Genomic DNA, 22,007 nt, shown 5'->3' with positions numbered 1-22,007 from the left:
GTAATTATTCAAATCATTTAAAACAAATTTAAAAGGTAACGCTCTCGCTTTTATATTGAAAGAGGAATAGTTTGCATTTTTGTGGCGGTTGTTTTTTCACCGCGGAAGAATGTAGATGGGATTGATAGGGCTTGAGTGCTTTGTGACCTGCGCTCATGACTTTTATGTTTGTGAATAAAATTTTGTCAATTTGTTAAATTAAAAATAGATAAGGCAATGCCTTTTTCCAAAATTAAGAAATTGCGCATAATGTGTATATGTATATATATATATATATATATATATATATATATATATATATATATATAGATATTTATATATATATTTATATATATATGCGTTGATTGTCGACTACAAATATATATACATATATATATACAATTTATATATATATATATATATATATATATATATATATGTGTGTGTGTGTGTGTGTGTTGGTAATAGACCATAATTTTTACAATATTCTATAAATTCTACCGAATGTTTGGCGTTAATATGTTTGTAGTTCGTTTTTTCGATTTTTCTCACTAAAGTTTTTTGGTGAACGTTTAGTTTATTAAAATTCAAAATAAACTTTTTTTTTCGAATTCATGCTGCAAATAATATATATATATATATAAATTTATTCATGTGCGTGTACAAAATTTGATTTATTTATTTATTTTATTTATTTATTGAGTCATGCGACAATTCCTGTGATCATTAATTTTACTCACTATCATTCATTCATTCATTCATTCATTCGTTCGTTCGTTCGTTCGTTCGTTCATTCACTCATTCATTCATTAATTAAATTATTAATTAATTAGTTTATTTATTTATTTAAAGAACAGAGAGGCCATAAGTTATTACTACTTGTACAGACTCCATAACTACAAAAAACATATACCAAATAAACATGCATACATATACATTCTCTTACATATGATCATGGAGAATTAATAGCATATAAAAAAACAGAATACAGAAAAGTGTATCAGTGAAATAATATAATGAAATAAATTAACAAAGAAATTTTGCTTAGAGAGAGAAAAAGAGTGGTGGAATACGTATTATAGGTAGAATACGCATTATAGATTGACCATAGGAAGAGTAAAATACTGAAAGGGTATAACAGAAAAGTGGTAAAATGAAAACCAATGTTAACAAAATATGAAATTAAGTGGGAGATAATCAATTGAAGCAATAACTGTAATGGAAATAATGAAAATGAAATGATTAGAATGAAATGAATACATACATAGGAGTCTAAAACGTAGATAAAAAAGGACATATAAATAATTATTTATACATATGCACGTGCATGGGTGCAGATAGATTTAAAATAATTAAAATATAAATGACTGATTTAGCAAATAGATTAAGCTGAAATTTGGCTAAAGTGATAAAATTGTAGAAATAAAAAACACATTTAGACAAAAAATGATAGAGGAGGGAGAGAGAGAGAGAGAGAGAGAGAGAGAGAGTAGTTAGCCAAAAATGTTATGCTGGATTTAAAAAGAGTTTTGGAACTAATAGATCTAGTGGTTGTAGGTAGTTTATTCCATAAATTCATCATTTTAATTAAGGGGCTATTATAATAAGAGTTAGTTTTAGAAGTAAGGATGTAAAAGTGAGGAGAATTTTAGAAAAATTTTATTCATTCAATCAATCATTCATTCATTTATTCATCCAATCATTCATTCATTCAATTGACGAAGAGATGATGTTCTAAACGACGTTTGAAAACATTACGTCTGACACACTACTTTTATATTTTAACTTTTATATCACACTACGGTGAGTTTGAATTCTTGGCTGAATGAATGCCACAAAATGTTCTGAACAAATGTTTTTTTGAAAGCATATTTTCTATACCTAAAAAATTTTTGTTGTTAAAGATTTTAAAGGCACTACAGCTACCAAAATGGTGCTATAATGTGCCAGTAATTTTAATATTTTTTTTCTTAATTCTTATTGTATTTTAATATTTTTTTTTTTCATAATTATGTAGTTATTATTATTACATCTTCAAAATCAATCACAGTCGAAAAGGAAGAATCCGATCAAAATATATCAAGACATCAATCCAGAAAAATAAATGATAATCTTTGAATTAAGTATATTTTAAAAGGTAAGGTTGTAATAGTTTATTCCAGTCTTTTTAAGTTGACGGGTAACAGATTCAATAACTACACCATAGGCAAGAAGCACCAGAAGTTGACGTCAGCACGAAGAGAGAAAACACACCTACCGTTCGCCAGTCCCACAAACCAATGACTCTCACTCCAGTGCATTCACTCTACTTCAATAACGTTTTGACTATTTAAGTTCCTGGTATGTTGCTTGATTTTTCACCATGGAGGCCACCCACAGACGGCATTCGACACAAACTGAAATGATTATAAAGATTAAGGATAGAGTGGTCTGATTCTCTCTTAGCGGCACACGAGCTTCCACCATGGTATTTAGCCACTGTAGATTCTCGATGCACCTTGAGAGAAATGCAAAACTGCACAAATCCTCTCAAAGATATTAGAGTTTCCACTATGGTATTCAGCCAGAGCAGATTCTCAACACATCCCGAGCGAATCGTACAGATGTAAAAAAACCCCATCAATGGCGTTTAAGCCTCCACCATGGTATTTAGCCATAATAGATTCTCGACACACCTCGAGGGATTTTTTAGTTTCAATATCAAGAGAAATGATCAAACCCCCTACAGTATCCGAGTCTCCACCAAAGTGGCTATCCACAGCAGATTCTCGACATTCTTTCGGGGAAATGTATATCTTCTCTTTGTCATATCTGAGCCATCAATACGAGGCAGGTCCACAGTAAAAAACCTGACACGCCACACAGGATGATTAAGATTTTCCTATTTATGTTGGTGAAATGCACAAAGAGAAAGCCACAGATCAGTAAGATCAGCAAACCAGCCCGGGTTCAACCCCCCAAGACAGCGCCATTCCCAGCAACTCTAGCCATAACACAATCATCGAATCCGAATTCCCGTCAGTTGTAGAATACAAGTAATTTATATAATTAAGCTTCTTGGTGTTAAAAGTTAATTGGCTCAATTCTCATTCTAGACCAATGCATCGACACAGCCCAATCAAGAAACCCCCCTCGACTAAATATTAATAATTAATATTAAATATTAATAATTAATAAATTTTATTAAAAAAAATTAATTTGCCGAATTTTTGATACGCTCGCACAACAAAGTTTAATATGAGCAGCAATTTTGACGTCCCATAACTGGGCCAGTAATTCAATCGTTGTTTTTCTTAATAACCTTATTCATAGCTGTAAAAGCGCTTACTCATAATTGCTCATAAAGAAAATTAATTGTTAGTGCACATTGAACATGTGTGCGAATGCTTAAGCAACCGATAATAAGTGTGTTAATCCTCTTTTAACAAGGCTTTATTACTTTTTATTGGCATTTGTAAACAACATTGCACTTGTAATCTTATTTTAACAGCAGCTTGAGACAATTATAAAGATGTTTGCAAACGCTGTCAGAATGAGAACAGTTTTTGAGGCGTGGTTAAAGAAAGATGGCGGTGGAGGAAGATGAAACGACTTAGACATATATATATATATATATATATATATATATATATATATAATGACTTAGACATACATAAACTTATAAATATATACATGCGTCATAATAATGTAATGATTGATAGCGGCATAAGACATTTTTCAACGGCACACTCGAGAATTGTTAATCAAGCAGATATCTTCATGGCTTTCCAGCTAAGGCATGAAGAGGTTTCCTTCATGCGCATACTTCACTGAAAACGTTTGATACATTCCTGAATTCTTCCCACTTCTTTACAGTGGGACCGCTAATACCTGCCCGAAAGAACAAAAATAACTTCTACACTACGCGCCCAAATTTTTAAACATGAATAAATGAAATATTAACTGTTTAGATTGTGGATTCAACTGAAAAATCTTCTGACAGTAGATAGTATGTGCAAGTTGCGTTATATATTCATATTCATATATTCACATCCACTATTGTTTAAAAAGATCACGATATTTTTTGCGGTCGAGCGCACAATAAACGATTATTTATCAGTTGAGTTGACAGTTAAAGACAATATCAAACCGTTAACAAACTAGTTAATTCTAAACTACGGTTTGATAATGGCCTACATTCTTATTCCAAATTACAAACAAATGTTAAATAACTTATTTTTAAAAGAGTAGAAGAAATTATGAATAATTAAATGTACTAAATTGTAAAAAACTAAACACGCCTTGTCTGAATGTACATTTTTTAACGTTTGAGTTGCTGCAACCAGCCAATCTCTAACATTCTAATCATTTTTTTATGCTATCATTGTCATCATCGTTTAACTCATCATAGCATCGTTATAAATAAATTGATATCATTAATTATGCACGGTTGTAATGAGGGTAATTACTATTCAACTTATAAAATATTTCAACATGAATTGTTATTTTATATAATAGCGATGTGTGCTTGAATATTATCAATGAAAAATATATATGTGAATTATTAGACTGTGTTTTTGAATTCAGCTTATGTTCATTCATTAGCGTCAATTTGTTGAATTTTTATAAATACTTTAAATGCGTGTAACTGAACGGGACAGGTAATTAATTTAATTGAATGAAGCTGATTTCAACGGCAAATTATTTTTCATTGGAGCTCTGTTCATTTAAAATTGAAATCAAATTTATTCTTAAAAATTTTTGCAAGTTATCACGATACCACAATCTGCAGATTGTAGGTACGTTTACAGTGGACGCGAATAATGACAATCAAAATATTTTAAACTTCAAAACAAAAATATGCGTCTTTAGTAATTTTTACATGTGTGACAACCAAAATTATAAAAAAAAATTCAGCAACAGATATGCGAATATTTACACACACGATTTAGTCGCAAATGACCAGCTGTTGTATACCTTCTAAGTGAATTACAACAAGTGAAACAGTCTTTGTGTTAAGCACATTAGTGTAAGCCAAATTTTATTATAGCATTCATTAGATGTTTTTAGTGTAAATGAAACAAATCGTATCAGCTATACTGCTATTGATAATCTAACATCCTACGAACACGTTAATATACAAACACGTACATTTTCAAACGCATACAAACACACACAAACACATACACACACAAACACATACACACACAAACACATACATACACAAAGACCTGCACGTCAGCCACACTCAGTACTTATCAAGCGTACAAAAGTACATCATAAATATATCACAAACCTATAATATAAACAAATTAATTGACTTTTAAATACGTCATATGCATGCACATGAAAATAGGATCGCCGTTAAATAATGCAAGATTTCTATAGAAAGCGTCAAAGCGGCTGTTCTTTTATACACAATTTCGAATAATGTAATTTGTTCAAGACTGCTGAGTGATACATTAAACTTATAGTTAACCGTTTTCAGTTATTTTTATTCACGCTTTCAAATCCTCTGGAAAAATGGACAAATCATCGAAAACATTAATCATAGTGGTAGTAAGTGCTTCAACCATCGTGGCGTTGGGATTGATTGCACTTGCGGTTGTCCTTTCGCAACCAGCTGATCCTGTCGTCGGCGTCAACAGTTTTCGTCCATCCGTCTATAGGAAGTACTCCTCATTCGCTGTTACTTCCGATTCTCCCCTCTGCTCACAGATTGGAAGGTTCGTTGCTGCTTTATGGTTCAACATTTTAATATATTAAAATCGCTATATTTTCTACTTAACATCTCAACCAATGAATCTTTCAATTGATCATTATATAGCTTTTAAAAATTAAAAAAATTGAACTTATGCTCATTCCATAAAAATAAAATAAAATGAAATAAATACAAAACATATTTCTTCAAACATGTTTCTTCAAACAATTTAATTTTTGTCAGAAGTTTATTTCGGTCAACTGAACTGCAGGCTACAAGTGATCAATGTTTTTTTTGTGCAAATTTTTATTGGCATAAATTTTTAAAAGCCAGTTTTTTATGCCGTTATAATAATTTGTAATATAAGTTTAATTTATGAAAGCAAGAAGTTTAAATTAAAAGATTTTTCTATGAACCCACATAAGCAGAGTATCATTAACGCCAGGCAAATTAAGGTCTTTAAACTTAGCACAGATTGAATTCGAATCACATTAGCGTGCACATCCAGTGGCGGATCTAGTCAACTTTGACGTGGGGCAAAAACATTGAAATGTTCACATTTTTACGGGGAGTCAAAATGTTCACGGGAGGCCAAAATTTGTGGTAGTGTGACTGACGATCTTTTATTTGCATCTCACGTCCAATTTTTTGTCAATTTTCTTCCTAAAACTGTTCTTTTTCTGACTTTTATTAAAATAATTGATCACAATGGAGGGGACCGCTAGATCCACCACTGCGAAACATGGCGCTCTTACAGTCTTGGCTGACATTTTGATTTAGTTTAAGTAGTTAGAATTTGATTCATGGATGGATTTAAATAACAGCTTGATGCAAATTATTTGTTTAATTTCAGGTCCATCTTTGAAAAAAATGGATCAGCCGTGGACGTTTCGATAGCAACGATGATCTGCATCGGAGTGGCCAGTCTGTACAGCTCTGGTATTGGGGGTGGTCATCTTGCCATCATATATGATACGTGGGTTCTTCTGTTTAAAGTTTTTATTTGATTCTGAATTGTTTCAGTCAGGAAAACTTAATTCAAATACTATCTATCTTGTAAAAAATCTAAAAAATTAATCCTTGAACAGTGTTTAAGGAATAATGTCACAGTGTCACAGTGTTTAAAAATGAGTCATTATATTTCTGCTTACTCTACTAGCACAGATAACTTAACATCTGAATGTTTTAGACATTCTCTGACCATATTCTAAGTGTCTAAATGTTGTTATTATCAATATTGATTCAATAATAGTATTTATAATAATAATAATACTTTATAATAATAATAATAATAACTTGAATTATTATTATTATTTAATTGTTATTAGTAGTATTAATAATAATACATAATTATGCAGTCCGAGAAACGGAAGCAGAAAAGTTTTGACGACCTTAGTAGCGAGGGAGCGAGCCCCATTGAAGGCAACCGAAAACATGTTCCAAAATGCCTCCTCCCAAATCGGTGACTCGCTTGCTTTATGATAAAATGATTGATATGCTCACTAACGCGTTGTTCACAAAGATAACTGAACATCATCGTTACAAAAACATTTCAACAGGAGGGTTAGCTATTGCGGTTCCTGGCGAAATCAAAGGATTCTATTCGGCTTGGGAAAAGTTTGTAAAACATTAATTTATTAGTGATAAACATACAAATGAGATTGTTGCAAATAAATTTATTGTTAAATACTGTTGCTTATCCCAGTCAATTAAAATAAAAAATTTATTATTGTAACTTAGATTTGGAAGATTGCAATGGAGTGACTTGTTTGAACCTACGATTAAACTTCTCGAGAACGGATCCTTTAAAGTTGAAAGAGCCTTGGCCAGAGCGATATCTAGAGATTACAAAAAACAACTCTTGAACAGTCCAAGCCTGATGTAACTTGGAAATGTTTTAAATTGTGTAAATGGCTGTCTAATAAAATAATTAATTTTGCAATTGTGTTTTAACGAACGGTAAGTAAAAAAGTATTTTTTGATGTTCATTCAATCATGCAGGGCGGTGTATACAAAAAATAATGGATCGCTCTTAGAATTTGGCGATGTCATCGTTGACCCAAAATTAGCAGCGACATTTCGAAACATATCAGCCGATCCTAAAAGTTTCTATGAAGGACCTCTTGCCAAAGAAATTGTCAAAGAAATACAAAGTGCAGGTGAGATTTTCAGAAAATTATTATAGCAGTCATGATAATTAACTATCAGCTATTAACATGAATAGTAACCAAAATAAATAATAATTTATTCAGGCTTGAAGTAATTCAATAACTTTTTAGAAATCGTGTGTATGTATTATTGATGTTAACAAGTTACATTTTGAGAATACAATTTTTATACATTTCTAGAAGCTTTTAAAATATTTCGGCAAAAAAATTTAAAACATGAAAACAAATCATTATTGCAGGAGGAATTATAACAGAAGAAGATTTAAGAAAATATGAAGTTGAATGGAAGGAACCAACAGCCATAAAATTGCAAGGAACCAACTTAACACACCACAGTCTGAAACCTCCATCCAGCGGAGTTGTACTGGGACTCATACTGAACATCCTCGCAGGTTGTTGCAGCCGACCCCCTACTAACTCATTCATGATCAACAAACATATTTACTTTTTATTTCAATTTTAAGGATACAAAATGAAACCGAACGCATTTGCTAGTGAGAATATGGCTTTGACGTATCACAGATTGGTTGAAGCATTTAAATATTCTTACGCCGGTAGGAGTATGTTAGGCGACGAAAACTTTGTGAACGTCACTCAAGTTAGACAATCGTTCTTGCTTGCAATTCAGTAAAATGTTTGTATATTTTGTTAAACATTTATTTTAATTTTCACAACTTTCTTACATTCAAAAGCTTGTGGAAGAAATGTCTTCGACGCAATTCGCTGAGTTTATCAGAGTGAAAATAGATGACAGAAAAACTTACGACAATGCATCCCATTACATGGATGCTTATAATCAATTCGAAGACCACGGAACGGCTCATATAAGTGTGTATGGACCTGATGGCTCAGCTGTGGCCATGACTTCAACTATCAATATTGGGTGAATATATTTAGATTTTATTCTGATGTTTCATGATTCAAAATTCAACACGTCACAAATTCATACAATGTCTGTAACAAAATTTCATATAAATTGCTTAATGTAGGGCCTACGTAAAAACATTCTTTAACATTTCACACAACTTAAAAATCAATCACTTGTAAGATTTGGCTCAACGATCAAAGGCTCACAGACGAGTATTCTCTACAACGATGAGATGGACGATTTTTCAAGTTCATTATTAAGCAATTTTTACGGTTACGCGCCATCTGCTAACAACTTCATACAGCCCGGCAAGATTCCCTTATCGTCAATGAGTCCGACCTTCATCATGGACTCCCAGCAAAATATCAAACTCATTTCAGGGGCTTCTGGTGGATCAAGAATAGTAACGGCTATTGCTGGGGTAGTTCATTTTTCTTTTTTTTTTACAATGTCTTCGATGTTGCGTGTCTCACCAAAATTTTTTTTCGTCTGGTTAGGTTACCATGAACAGCCTCTGGGCAAATGAAACGTTGGACAAGTCAGTCGATCGAGCCCGAGTACATCACCAACTTCTACCAAGCAATTTAACTTATGAGGAATGGCTTGACCCGGTATAAAACTTTATTTATTTTATTTCAGTTCAGCACAACACTTGTATCAATATTAGTGACTATTTTTACCGGCAATTTTTCAACATTGGGTTTTTTCACATTTTTTAAAAATTATATTCAACGATACATTATGGGTCGCCAAACTTCTGAAATTTTATTATAAAAGTTAAAATAAAGTACTATGAAATTAAACTTTGACCGAGAGACGTTGACACAATTATATTCTATTTTCAGCTCTAGCTGGTTACACATAATTATTACGATTCCTATGCCGTTTAGAAGTTTCCCGAACAGTTTATTATAAGCACTTAACGTTAACTTTGCCCTGGCATCCGTTAAAGAAATGGACAACATACAATAAGGCAATTTTAGTAGAAAAAAAATGTATGATATTCAACTATTTTTTAAGACATCGCGTTGTTTGTTGATGGACATTTGTGTTGGACTGCACTGGAAAAAATAAGTTGATGTAGAAACTGATGTCTTGAAATGAGATGGATAATTGCATCAGTCAAATTCAATAAAATAAGTAAGACAACCTTGAAACCGTTATTATCAAAAAGTATTTAATATATTTTGTATGTTATATATGATCAGAAATGCTCGATCAAAAATATCCCAATTTTTATTGTTCATATAAAATAAATTTCACTTTTTGTAAATTTGTAATTAATTCTTTGGAGTTTGTGACAAGACCTTGTCACTATTACGTTTTAAATGACTGTAACAAGTAGTTTCAATATCTATGGTTGCTACATATTTACCATTACAATTCTCTGTTTGCTAATCAATAACAAGCACAAAGTGCATTTAATAAATAAAGGCGAATCGACGAAGCACACATTGCGTGTAATAGGTGGGAATCTACTTACATTGGAACCCGGTCACCGCAACAGCAACGCCAAGCACCTTAACCATTACACTATCGCGCCTCCAGCATCACCAGTTGATCGTCGCCTTTTGATGAAATGTATAAAAACGAATGTACATTTTTAAAAATTATATTAAAATTTGAAAATGTGAGAATAATTAAATTTTTTATCAATAAAATTTTTGCAATAGATGTATATCAACGAGTTAAAAAGCAAGGGTCACACCATGCAGTCTGCTGAGTACCTGGCCATTTTAAATACGATCAAAGTGAACTGTGCTGGTGTTGACTGCATAGAAGCTGTTGCCGATGGGCGGAAGGGTGGCGAGCCAAATGGAGTGTAACGTCTGGTTTGGTACATCACAATGGCCTGCTTACGGCTCTGATTTATCAGAAAACTAAAATTTCCATTTTATGCTCAATTTGTGATAAATAACGTTGTGGTTATTTTAAACATCATTTATCTTTCATTTTACATATAAACGCCATTTTTGTTTCTATTGCGTTTTCTGTTAAAGTTTTCATGCTAACTGTATTAGCTGTATTATATTGTGGAGCTAATAATATTTGTTATATAACTCTGTTTGACTGCTAATTTTAGAATATTTTCCCACAAAATGTCGATCGAAAAGAACGTCAGACTTTCGTAATTGTGTGAGAAGTAGACGAAAAAAACCTTACAATTTTACCTATATTTATTAAAATAAAGATATAAATATGGGCTTAGAGGTTTAAGGTTTTACGAACTGCGCTTAAATTTTTCTGTCAGTGTAACGTCATGTTAAATCCTAGCCATTGGACCGTTGAGTGTTGATAAATTTTAATGATTGCTGTGTTAGAATATCCTAACCTCTTTCCCGATTGTTTTCTTATGAACTTTTCACTTTAAATCTCGCTATTTAGGAACAAATATTGTGGTACGTAATTGTTTTTTAACGAATAAATTTTCAAATTTAGATCGACCACATTATTTTCGACTTTCATTCATTAAAAACGTTCTTAAAAAACGCGTTTAGGGTGGTGTAATATACATCTTGTGAAACATTATTTTTTTTTAAATTTTCAATCTTTAAATGGAAAATTGGAAAGTGAAAAAATATATTAAACATCCAATATCTTTCTGCAATCCAGAGTGAGGTTGAATAAAAGTGATTCGTTGTGGTATTTAATTTAATAGTGAACAAAAAACCTACACATTGGACATTAAATTGAATGAATGCAATCGATCTCACTCGTGTGTTTGAGATCTTCCTCACCTTGGAGACCCCTGATTTAGTTGATTTTTATGCAGCGTGTCATTAGATACACTGCATGTCGCCTAATTATGCAAACGATCATGTAGAGAGAGAAAAATAAATCTATTTTTATTTTATTTGCGCAGACAGACGATCATAAGTATAGTGAGGGATAAAGTGATCGCCATTAAATAGTGTCCGATTTATGTGACGAGTGATGTATTAGAAATACAAGTCTTTAAAATTTAACTGTTTTGCTAGGGTGGAAATGTTGAACTTTAAAATATATATATTAAATATATCAAAATAATATTTCAGTGGAAACTGCAGTCCTGAAGGTACCTCATGGCGACGCCTTTCGAGATCAAATATTTTATAAATATACAGTAATTTATTAAATCTACTGAATTTCTTGAGTTGAATTGTTTTTTGTTACATTTCTCAATATTTATCAAATTCTTGTCGTCAATATTTATTTTATTAAAATTAAAATAATATACAGATTTCCTATTCATTCTCGAATGCATAGGAACTATTTCGATTTATCAATCATCATCAGCACTCGTTGCGGTTTATATACAGAATTTTTATCACCCAGGCCTATGTTCCTGTGATCAGCATTTATTGTTATATATATATATATATGTAGGTTCAGACTGCCGTATATACAGTTATTAAGAAATATCAGCGCATTTACCTTTCCGCATTGTTGAGTTTGTAACAAAGTTTTTTAAAATTTTTCGAACAATTATTTTATCAATATAATTCAATTTATTCAATTTAATAGTAAAATTTCGAATTATTTTAGACTGCATTTTTCATACATTTACATAAAAGCTTTTTTCAGTAACCTGATGATGGTATATATACATACATACACACACAAACACATACATACACACACACAATTATATATATATCATTTAAATATATATAAATACACACACACACACACACACACACATATATATATATATATATATATATATATATATTGTTGTTATTATTTGTAGAATACTTTATAGGTCAAACTTATTTCAAAACAAAATTAACAATAAGCGGCACTCGACCTTGGATAACACGTTAAAATTTATTAACAAACACATGATTGGCAATACTGACTGAAACCATAAGCAGAGAGCAAACAAATGTTCAATTGCAGAGTTGCAGATAGGAATTTATTGTGACATGCAACAATAGAAGGAAATTAACAGAACATAACGATATATAACAGTATGTGTGATTTACTTTGTACGGGATATATATATATATATATATATATATATATTGGATTAAGATTGTCAAAAATGCAATTATTGATGAAAATCACAGCATGTTCGGCATTATTTACCTTTCAATTTAACTTTTCGATTTTTTAACGGTTTCTAACTAAAGAAACTTGAAAATGATTTACGATCAACCGTTAGAAAAATCGAAAAGTTAAATTGGAAGTTAACTAACGCCGAATATGCTGTAATTTTCACCAATAATATATATATATATATATATATATATATATAATTAAAACTGTCAGAAATGCAATTATTGATATATTGATAAAAACCACAGCATGTTCAGCGTTAGTTAGCTTCCTGTTTAATTTTTCGATTTTTCTAACGGTAGATCGTAAATCATTGTCAAGTTTCTTGAGTTCAAAACCAACATTTTTATTTATTTTAAGCATGTTAGAACAAAAAAGGTTTTTTCTGTATTCCTATACCATCTTTGATGTTCGAATTGATACGTTGTGTATATGGCCAAATGCTTAAGTACAATAGATATATATATATATATATATATATATATGTATATATATATATATATATATATATATATACTGTGTCTCTACAATGGTAATTCTTTGTTTGTTTAAAACAGGGGGTGGGCAAACTACGGCTGTTTGATGCGGCCCGCGAGGCCATGTTCGTCAAAAAATGGTCGTCAGCCAGACTTTATGACCAAAAAAAGGAGCCTCAAATCTCAAAAAAATTCTCCCTCCGCCGGGTCGAAAAAATTTGCTATTTAAGTAGATATGCTGCCCTTTAAAGGTCAAATAGTTCTCACTGCGGTCCTCGCAGCAAAAAGTTTGCTAACCCCTGGTTTAAAGTGAATTATTTATTAGTTAATTTAATTTTACGGTAATAACTTTATGACAATACATTACGATCTTCACTTTTGCGCAATATGACACTTTTACGTTTCATTATTACCTCTGTTTCTAAATTTATTTGTGGGAAGGACTTCAATTGCACGTTGTTGAATATTTTAAGTCTTTGTTCTATAAAAATTGATTCGGCCAATCGTAAATTAATTTGGTTGTTATTGTAAAATAAGATTTTAACATAGTTGTCCAAGATTTGCTTAGAAGTTTTAGTTTTGCGTTTCCCTGTCATGTGATTCTTTATAGGGCTAGTTTATACGTGCATCGTGAGTCTTCTCGATAGCTTGGTCGTCCTCAAACCAATATATTCAAAATTAAATTTCTTACAAAAAATTAACATTGTAGAGACACAGCATATAATATACTGGCCAGCCATGCTTGTGGGGGCAGGTCGGAAATTCTCACCCTTTGTAAACTCACGTACTTGTGGATTCAGGTTGACTCACATATATATATATTTACATATATGTCTATATATATATATATGTTAATATATATATATATGATGCACATATTACATATATATATATATATATTATGCACACTTCATGCAAGTTTTTTATGGTTTCAATCCATTAGTTTTAATAAAATTTCATTACAAGTTGTCTAAAGTTTGTTTTACTTTGTCACCTAAAAACATGAATAAATCGTCGAAAATATTAGCCTTAACTGCTTTGGCAGTGTCGGCGATTGTAGTTTGCGTGGTGATTGCACTTGCAGTTGTTCTCTCAGGGCGGTCAACAGACGACGTTGAGAAAATTAATATTAACAGCTTTCATCCATCGGCTTACAGGAAGTTCTCCTCCTATGCAGTCAGCTCTGATTCAGAAGTCTGCTCCAAAATCGGAAAGTTTGTTGTTTAATTTACATTCACAGTATTTACAATTTTCAAGCAACATTTTTTGCACGAAAATATAAATTAATTGTAAGAATTTGAATAAAAAAATTTGAACATTAGATCAATATTCCAAAGAAATGGATCTGCGGTGGATGTTTCGATAGCAACGATGATCTGCATTGGAGTGGTCAGTTTGCACAGTTGCGGCTTCGGAGGAGGTCATCTGGCCATCATATATGACACGTTGGTCATTTACTTTCGCACTCCATAAAATCTTGTAATTAATTGAACTAACCGTTCAATTTTTAAAAGGTTTCCGATTATGGATTTTGCTATGCTGTTTAATTATATTTAAACACATCTTTTTTAGATTTGTTGATATACTATTTATTATTATAATATTGTACAAGTTTACAGTTGAACATTTGTATTATAATCTTTTCTTTTTTAAATTTTATAATAAGATGATCACATAATTTTGATTTATTTTTATATGCTTAACAGTCCAAGAAACGAAAGTAGAAAAATACTGACAACAATCACAGCGCGTGAACGGGCACCAAGGAAAGCTAAATTTGATATGTTCAGAAATATTTCGTCTGAAATTGGTAAGTTGCTTGTATGATGAACGCTCTTCAAAAAAATTGATGTTTCTGACTATTAATTCATAATCATTCAGGAGGACTAGCCGTTGCAGTACCAGGCGAAATTAAAGGATTTTACAACGCTTGGAAAAGGTTCAACATTTCCAAATCATTAGTCCAATAACAAATTGTAACATTCACAATTACAGACTTAAATGATCTTTTAGAAAGTATTCTAGATATTATGCCTAACCGTAAATTTTTCATGATCGACAATGCTAAGATTTGGGAGATTGCCATGGAGCGATTTGCTGGATCCTTCAATTAAGTTGCTGGAAAATGGTTTCGTAGTTGAAAAATCATTGGCTAAAGCTATTTCAATGCTCACAAAAGATCAGCTTGATAACAATCCGAGCTTAAAGTAATTTTCAAAACCAGTTGAAATCAAACATTTTTTAAGTTTCAAGTTGAATTTAATTATGTACTAGTTTATCGAAATTTATTAAAGTAAAAATAAACTTCTCTGCATTAAGAGCTACATTCACTAAAAACGATGGCACGCTCCTAAAACTTGGTGACATCATCAAGGATCAAAAACTGGCCGTGACCTATCGAAACATATCCGCCGATCCCATGTCATTCTATGAAGGACATCTTGCGGTGGAAGTCGCGAAGGAAGTGCAAAACGCAGGTGAAATGCAATTTAAAAAACATTCAACTTCCATATAAAATAACGAGTAACTTTTGAACTTTCACATTATTAACATATAGTTATTTATATGAATACCCTTACATTGGCTTTTTGAACTAAACGTTACAGCAAAGCATTAAAGACTTTGAAAAATCAATTCTATAAACGTAAAATATATTGTATCAAAAATCTATTTCAAGTGATTCTGCAATATAATTATCAATCAAAATTTTTAATTTGTTATGCAAATGAGATGCTTTAGTTTATGATCTCTAAAATGTTATGATCAATAATAATTTATTGGATGTGATAAAAGACTCATAAAGTTTTTTATATCAGCGTTTAGCGAGTGAATCGTTTTTACGAACATTTTGAATGTTGCGAAAAAGTTAGAAATTTGAGCTAGAATACAGCATTGAATGCATTAAGTTATTTTATTTTTGCAATTTTGAATAAGTATTTGAATTTTTAGTTTATAATTTGCTCACGCATCTTTAAAACGCAGCAGTAGTTGTTCGCAAATGTCGTTATATGGCTCACGTATTGACAAACAAAGTTTCAAAAATTTAATTCAAAATAATTTTCGCCAAATGTTTATTTAAAAAAATTATAATTTAAAAAAAAATTTCAACGATTCAAAGTATTACGCACCATTCCAACACTTCACACGTGCGTCAATTGTACAAACACTTGATAATATAACCACTAGAAGACATGCTGGTTATTAACATAATGATATCAATAACTGAATGCGTGAGAAATGGTATTAACTTCATTTTTGTTCAATTTGAATGAATGAATGTTCTTTTTATAACAAATTTAAATAACAAATTTCGTTTCACAATTACCTACTGTGTTAATAGTTTATAAAATAATTATTTTTATTTGTTTCTATGTCTCTTTCATCCAGTCACCAATTCAAAAATGTTTCAAAAAATTTTTGACAAAATTGAGCAGCACTGACGACGTACAAATCATTTTCAATTCAATAGAAATGGATGGAAATTGAAGGATAAATTTTGAAACCGTATAAAAAGCTGATGATAATATCGGAAATGGAGATGAAAAATGAACATAGAAAGTGAACATAAAATTTAAAAAAATATGAACATAGAGAATGTAGAAAGTATAAATATATAAAGCGCAAAAATTCACATTTCATATCCCAGACCGATAATAATATAATGAATAGTGAGAGACAACGAAGGCAGAAAATGATAAAAGAAAATGAAGGCCAGGTCTGAGTTTGCAACCGAGATTAAAACTTGTTTGAGCAATATAATAGATAAGATGAATATAGAAAATGGTTTACAGAAATTTGAGTCTTAATAACTCAATGATTTGTGTACGATATGCAGGCAGTATATCAAAAGTTATTCTATGGTTCATTTTTTCTGAATTCATTTTACAGGAGGAATCATAACAGAAGAAGATTTAAAAAATTATGAAGTTGAATGGAAAGAAGCAACAGCCATAAAACTGCAAGGAACCAACTTAACACACCACAGTCTGAGACCTCCATCCAGCGGAGTTGTACTGGGACTCATATTGAACATCCTCGCAGGTTGATATCTTCATTGTTTTATTGATGAAACATTTTTTCAAATCAATCTACAAACCAAGGGTACAAACTGACGCCTAATGACTTTTCTCCAAAAAATATGGGTTTGACGTATCACAGACTGGTTGAAGCGTTTAAATTTTCTTACGCTGGCCGAGGCATGATGGGAGATGAAAATTTTGTGAATGTGTCACAGGTTAGAGAATTTTAAATAAGTGACAGAACTGATTAAATAAACCAGTTTATTAATGCTCACATGTTTATTAATCTTTTTAATTAAAAAAATACAAATAAAATGTGCTAAAGCTTATGCAGAAAATGATTTCAAAAGAATTTGCCGAGTTTATCAGAGCAAAAATTGACGACAGGAAGACATTCAACAACACAACTCATTACAACAATTCTTATAATCAATTCGAAGACCACGGAACGTCTCATGTAAGTGTGTATGGACCTGATGGATCAGCCGTAGCCATGACATCAACTATTAACACTGGGTTTGGATTATTATAAATAAAAAATTTAAAATTCAAACTAACAAAAATATTTCAGTATTTCAAATATTTATTTTAAGGTTTGGCTCGCTAGTCAAGGGATCAAAAACAGGTATTTTATACAACAACGAAATGGATGACTTTTCAAGCCCTTTTCAACAAAACTACTATGGCTACGTACCTTCTCCTACAAACTACATTCAGTCTGGCAAGATTCCAATGTCATCAACGAGTCCATCCTTCCTGATGGATTCTCAGGGAAATGTCAAATATGTTTTCGGTGCAGAAGGTGGCTCAAGGATAATAACTGCTTTAGCTGGGGTGCTTCATTTTGATGTTTTCGAACGTTCATCATGACATTAATGTAATTTAAAACTTACACCAAGGTAGCGGTGGGTGCTCTGTGGGGCAATGAAACATTAAATCAATCAGTTGATCGAGCACGTGTACACCACCAACTTCTTCCTGACAGGATCTTGTATGAAGACTGGATTAGCCAGGTATTATGAAAAATGACTTTCATTTAGCAACTTGTTTTTTTTTATTTGATGAAGATCGCTAATTTCAAATCTCAGCGGATTATGTATCATTTTTCATGTATTGATAGTTAATAATAACAAAAAAAACTTAATGAATTTATATATAAATATAAGATTAACTATACATGTAAATTCTGAAAATAGAACTCTGAAAATTAGGTTATAAAATTTTACAATTTTGAATCTAGTTGATGAAATAAGATTTTAAATTTACAATGAGATTATATTCTTGGTTTAAAATTAATTTCAGTGGAGCTGTTCTCGTTAAGGCTCATCAGCACATTTGACGATTTGATTTATTGATCGATTGACAGATGCATATTGACGGTCTGAAAAGCAAAGGTCACATGAGCGAAGTCATATCACCAGAAGGTTGGACAGCTGTCTGTAACATCATCAAGATCAACTGTTACCGTGAAGACTGCATTGAATCTGTTGCTGATGGTCGAAAAGGTGGAGAACCAGATGGAATGTGACAAAAAGCCAGATTTTTGCTGGAATACGTATTGCAAATTTATATATACCTAATTAAATGGTAGATAAAAAATCAACAGATTCTAACACTTCGACGTTTAGTATGACACAATTCAATAATATATGTATGATTTTTTAAAATTTCATCTCTAAAAAATTAGGTTCCAACATGTAGATTTACTAACGGCTAAAAATCGCAAAAATACACTTTAAGACTGACAAGCTTTTGTTTTAACAATGGCATTTTGACAAGGCAAAAAGTTAAAGTAATATCAAAAATACATTTTGTTAATCAAGTCAGTCATACAAAATTTATTTATGAAAAATGTTGACTGTTTAGATCACGGAATATATATACATGGTTTCGGTAGATTGTCCAACAGAAATTCTCGCCGTGACATTTGTCTATAGTTAACAATGACGATAAATTTCTCTTTCGATTTTTACGACCACAGGAATTGAACCTAATAAATATAGGCTTAGAATTGCTACAATTTCAAAAAGCTTGCGCCAATAGCGTTTAGTTGTAAGTTCTCGAATTAACTATAAGCTTGCAAGAAATAAATATCTTAGTCAAGTTTCATGTTGCACATGTATAGATAGATGTGCACAACTAATGTACGTACAAATAAAATTAGGAATGGAAGTTCCAGATTCGAATAAGAGCCTAAATTCCGGTAAGCGTTGGATCTGCCGAATCTAACGTTTGAGATCGATTTCCTATGGAAATTTTAGTATAGAATGGAGTTACACTACAGTACTTGCATAAAAACATGATCACGCAATCCACAATTTGTTAAATTTGGATATAAATGTAACAAAAAAATCCAAACAGTTTAACTTAATTTATTCAAGTAGCAGTAACCAAACAAGTTTTAATTAGAAAAAAGAAAGGTACTTCAACAGTTTGTTTTAATGAACTCAATAAATAACTTCTGACTAATTTTAAGACTAGCGAGCTTAAAAAACTACGTAAAAGACATGCAGATTAAATGAACATCTTGAAAAAATCAAGCACAATGAATATAAGCTCAAATCAAATTATAAATTGTTATAGAATCAAAGCAGAATTAACAACTGTCAAAAATACAATAATTGTCAAAAGCCAGTCTGCACTGGATAACAATGTATTTGTACAACTGAGTGCAGGCTTAAAATTATTTTAAAACCAAACTTATGAACTAAAACAAAGTTTTATCAGATGTAAAAAAAAAACAACTTCATCAAAACAAAAAAAAAGACTAGATGGCCAGTAAACATCATCTTTTTCTTTTATGTTTATTTTTTTCTTTTTTACTAGAACCAATGCCTTTTAACAAATATTGAAAATATTAAAATTAATGATTAGACATATTCATTCAAATCAGATAGGAGAAAGTGAAACAAACTTGTAAAGGTGGAGCATGAATCACTGGGCGACACATTCATGCTTTCTAAAGCAGTCACTTTAGCTTTATTTAGAATTCCACTTTCCCTTCATAAAATATTTAGTTAGAAATTTACCACTAAGATATGGATGTAAAACCAAATGAAACCAACAGCATGGATGATGTAGATGACAACAATGCTTTTCTTATAGCTAATCTTTGTTCATCAGTATGCTGAGGACAATTAAGTGATCTGTTTAATAAATAATTTGATGTGAACAATAGTAGTATTTGAAAATTTAGTAAGAGCTGCAGTTGATAAAAATTAGTACCTGGTACACATTTTCTTGGCATGCTCTGAAATGACTCCACAATTCTACAATTATAAACTTTGTGACATTCATTGATTCAATACAATTATTTTATAAAATACCTTCAATAAAAGCAGTTTCTTCTCTTCTGTTAAAATATTAAAACTTTTTTATCATTTTAACGAACACTAAAAATACTGTTCCAAAAATAACCTAGAGACATATTTTTGTAAAGAAAATATGGATCTTCCAAAAACTCTGTAAAAATATTTTTCGATTTGTAAAATAATTTACAAGTCCTACATAATGCCAAAAAATATTTGCCTTGTTTAGCTGACAGTTTTGATTTTTTAGTCAGTTTCTTCTCTTTTTTGAATTTTTTACCTACATTGAATCAAAATTAGGATTAAAATTCAAACTACTTATATAAATATATTTCAACATGATCCTCTAACTTGATTTGTCTCCTTGGTAAGTCCAATCATTATCAGCACTATTGTCATCACTCTCTACTTCACTTTCTTTTTTCACACTGTGGTTAGTTCTTATGAAAACAAAAGAGAAGATTCAAAATGATATAATCTACAACAAGCAAAATTTCTAACCTGAACCTTCTACTAGAAATTCTAGAAACACATCCACCCATGCCCATACATTTTTCAAGATGTGGAGCAAATCTTGAGGCTGCCAGATTTCTGTGGCAGTTAGGGCAAATGCAGTCATACTGCTTTTTAGCAGAAAACGTTTGTCCAAATACATCAACTCCTCTAATATTGACAATTTCTTTGAATTTAAATCATTGTTTTTGTTGAGGTTGACAAAAAAAACAAAAATGGTTTTAAAATGTTAAAACTAACCATAAAGCTTCTGAGACCTATAAGTTAAACAAAGTTGAAGATTTAACTCAACCAACATGATTGAAACTAATTTTAAAATTGATAATCCAAAAAAAAGAGTATTTGTCTACACTGGAAGAAGAGAATTGTTAAAAGTGGAAAGCTACCTGGCATGCCAATAATTATAATTGAGGACAAACTTTTTCAAACGGAGATCAGCAGCATAGCAATACAGCATAAGCATTAATTAGTTTAATACAAAATGTCTTGTTTCTTAAAAATTATCGTGATCACTATTTTAAATGCAAAGTTTGATTTGAACAATAGAATAACCAGAAGTGAAATATAATGTATAACTTACTCTGCATCCATTTCATCAAGAAATAAAAGGCCTCTTTTACAAGATCTGTGTATTTCAAAGCACAAACCTAAAGCCATTTCATCAATGATCTCCATTGCAACTTCTGAGATTGTAGCCTTTATAAAATATTTGATATGTGCAACTTTATTTTATTTAAAATTTTAAACTATTAAAAAGTTTGAGTTCCTTAGTTTATATTTAAAAATTAATATGAATCCTGTATTTAGCTGCAAATGCTATTTATATAAATTGTAAATTTAATATGTGATTTGATGCCTTGCCTAATGATGATTTTAAAACCAGTATATAAATAATTAATAAAATAACTCAATAAAACTTCTATAAAATTAATAAACGGATATTAATTAACATCACTAA

The 22,007-nt window shown here is 31.0% G+C and overlaps 4 protein-coding genes across 4 annotated transcripts; 3 read left to right on the top strand and 1 right to left on the bottom strand.

The window, feature by feature from the left end:
* Positions 1-2,341: 2,341 nt before the first annotated feature.
* HELRODRAFT_162426 (hypothetical protein) lies at positions 2,342-3,792 on the top strand (the record flags this gene model as incomplete). Its single annotated transcript, XM_009024633.1, has 4 exons — positions 2,342-2,407; positions 2,515-2,768; positions 2,845-2,996; positions 3,731-3,792. 4 exons carry the CDS (start codon positions 2,342-2,344, stop codon positions 3,790-3,792), a joined length of 534 nt encoding a protein of 177 aa, XP_009022881.1.
* Positions 3,793-5,481: 1,689 nt separating this feature from the next.
* HELRODRAFT_162425 (hypothetical protein) lies at positions 5,482-10,521 on the top strand (the record flags this gene model as incomplete). The annotated part of the gene is made up of 12 exons (XM_009024632.1): positions 5,482-5,684; positions 6,513-6,635; positions 7,018-7,121; positions 7,219-7,276; positions 7,400-7,540; positions 7,661-7,818; positions 8,067-8,219; positions 8,292-8,425; positions 8,520-8,710; positions 8,876-9,116; positions 9,193-9,306; positions 10,369-10,521. The coding sequence occupies 12 exons, from the start codon at positions 5,482-5,484 to the stop codon at positions 10,519-10,521; spliced, it is 1,773 nt and encodes a 590-aa protein (XP_009022880.1).
* Positions 10,522-14,211: 3,690 nt separating this feature from the next.
* On the top strand, positions 14,212-18,756 carry HELRODRAFT_162424 (hypothetical protein; the record flags this gene model as incomplete). Its single annotated transcript, XM_009024631.1, has 12 exons — positions 14,212-14,423; positions 14,532-14,654; positions 14,916-15,019; positions 15,091-15,148; positions 15,279-15,416; positions 15,529-15,686; positions 17,098-17,250; positions 17,310-17,443; positions 17,554-17,744; positions 17,822-18,062; positions 18,128-18,241; positions 18,595-18,756. The coding sequence occupies 12 exons, from the start codon at positions 14,212-14,214 to the stop codon at positions 18,754-18,756; spliced, it is 1,788 nt and encodes a 595-aa protein (XP_009022879.1).
* A 2,126-nt stretch (positions 18,757-20,882) lies between these two features.
* Positions 20,883-21,733, bottom strand: HELRODRAFT_66532 (hypothetical protein; the record flags this gene model as incomplete). The annotated part of the gene is made up of 4 exons (XM_009024189.1): positions 20,883-20,976; positions 21,038-21,215; positions 21,290-21,306; positions 21,630-21,733. Coding segments are annotated over 4 exons (393 nt in total), but the record flags the coding sequence as incomplete, so codon positions are not given.
* Between the last annotated feature and the right edge of the window lie 274 nt (positions 21,734-22,007).

This window comes from Helobdella robusta, assembly GCF_000326865.2.
Source record: "Helobdella robusta unplaced genomic scaffold HELROscaffold_4, whole genome shotgun sequence".
NCBI lineage: Eukaryota > Metazoa > Annelida > Clitellata > Rhynchobdellida > Glossiphoniidae > Helobdella > Helobdella robusta.
This window is presented reverse-complemented; position numbering and strand designations above follow the sequence as displayed.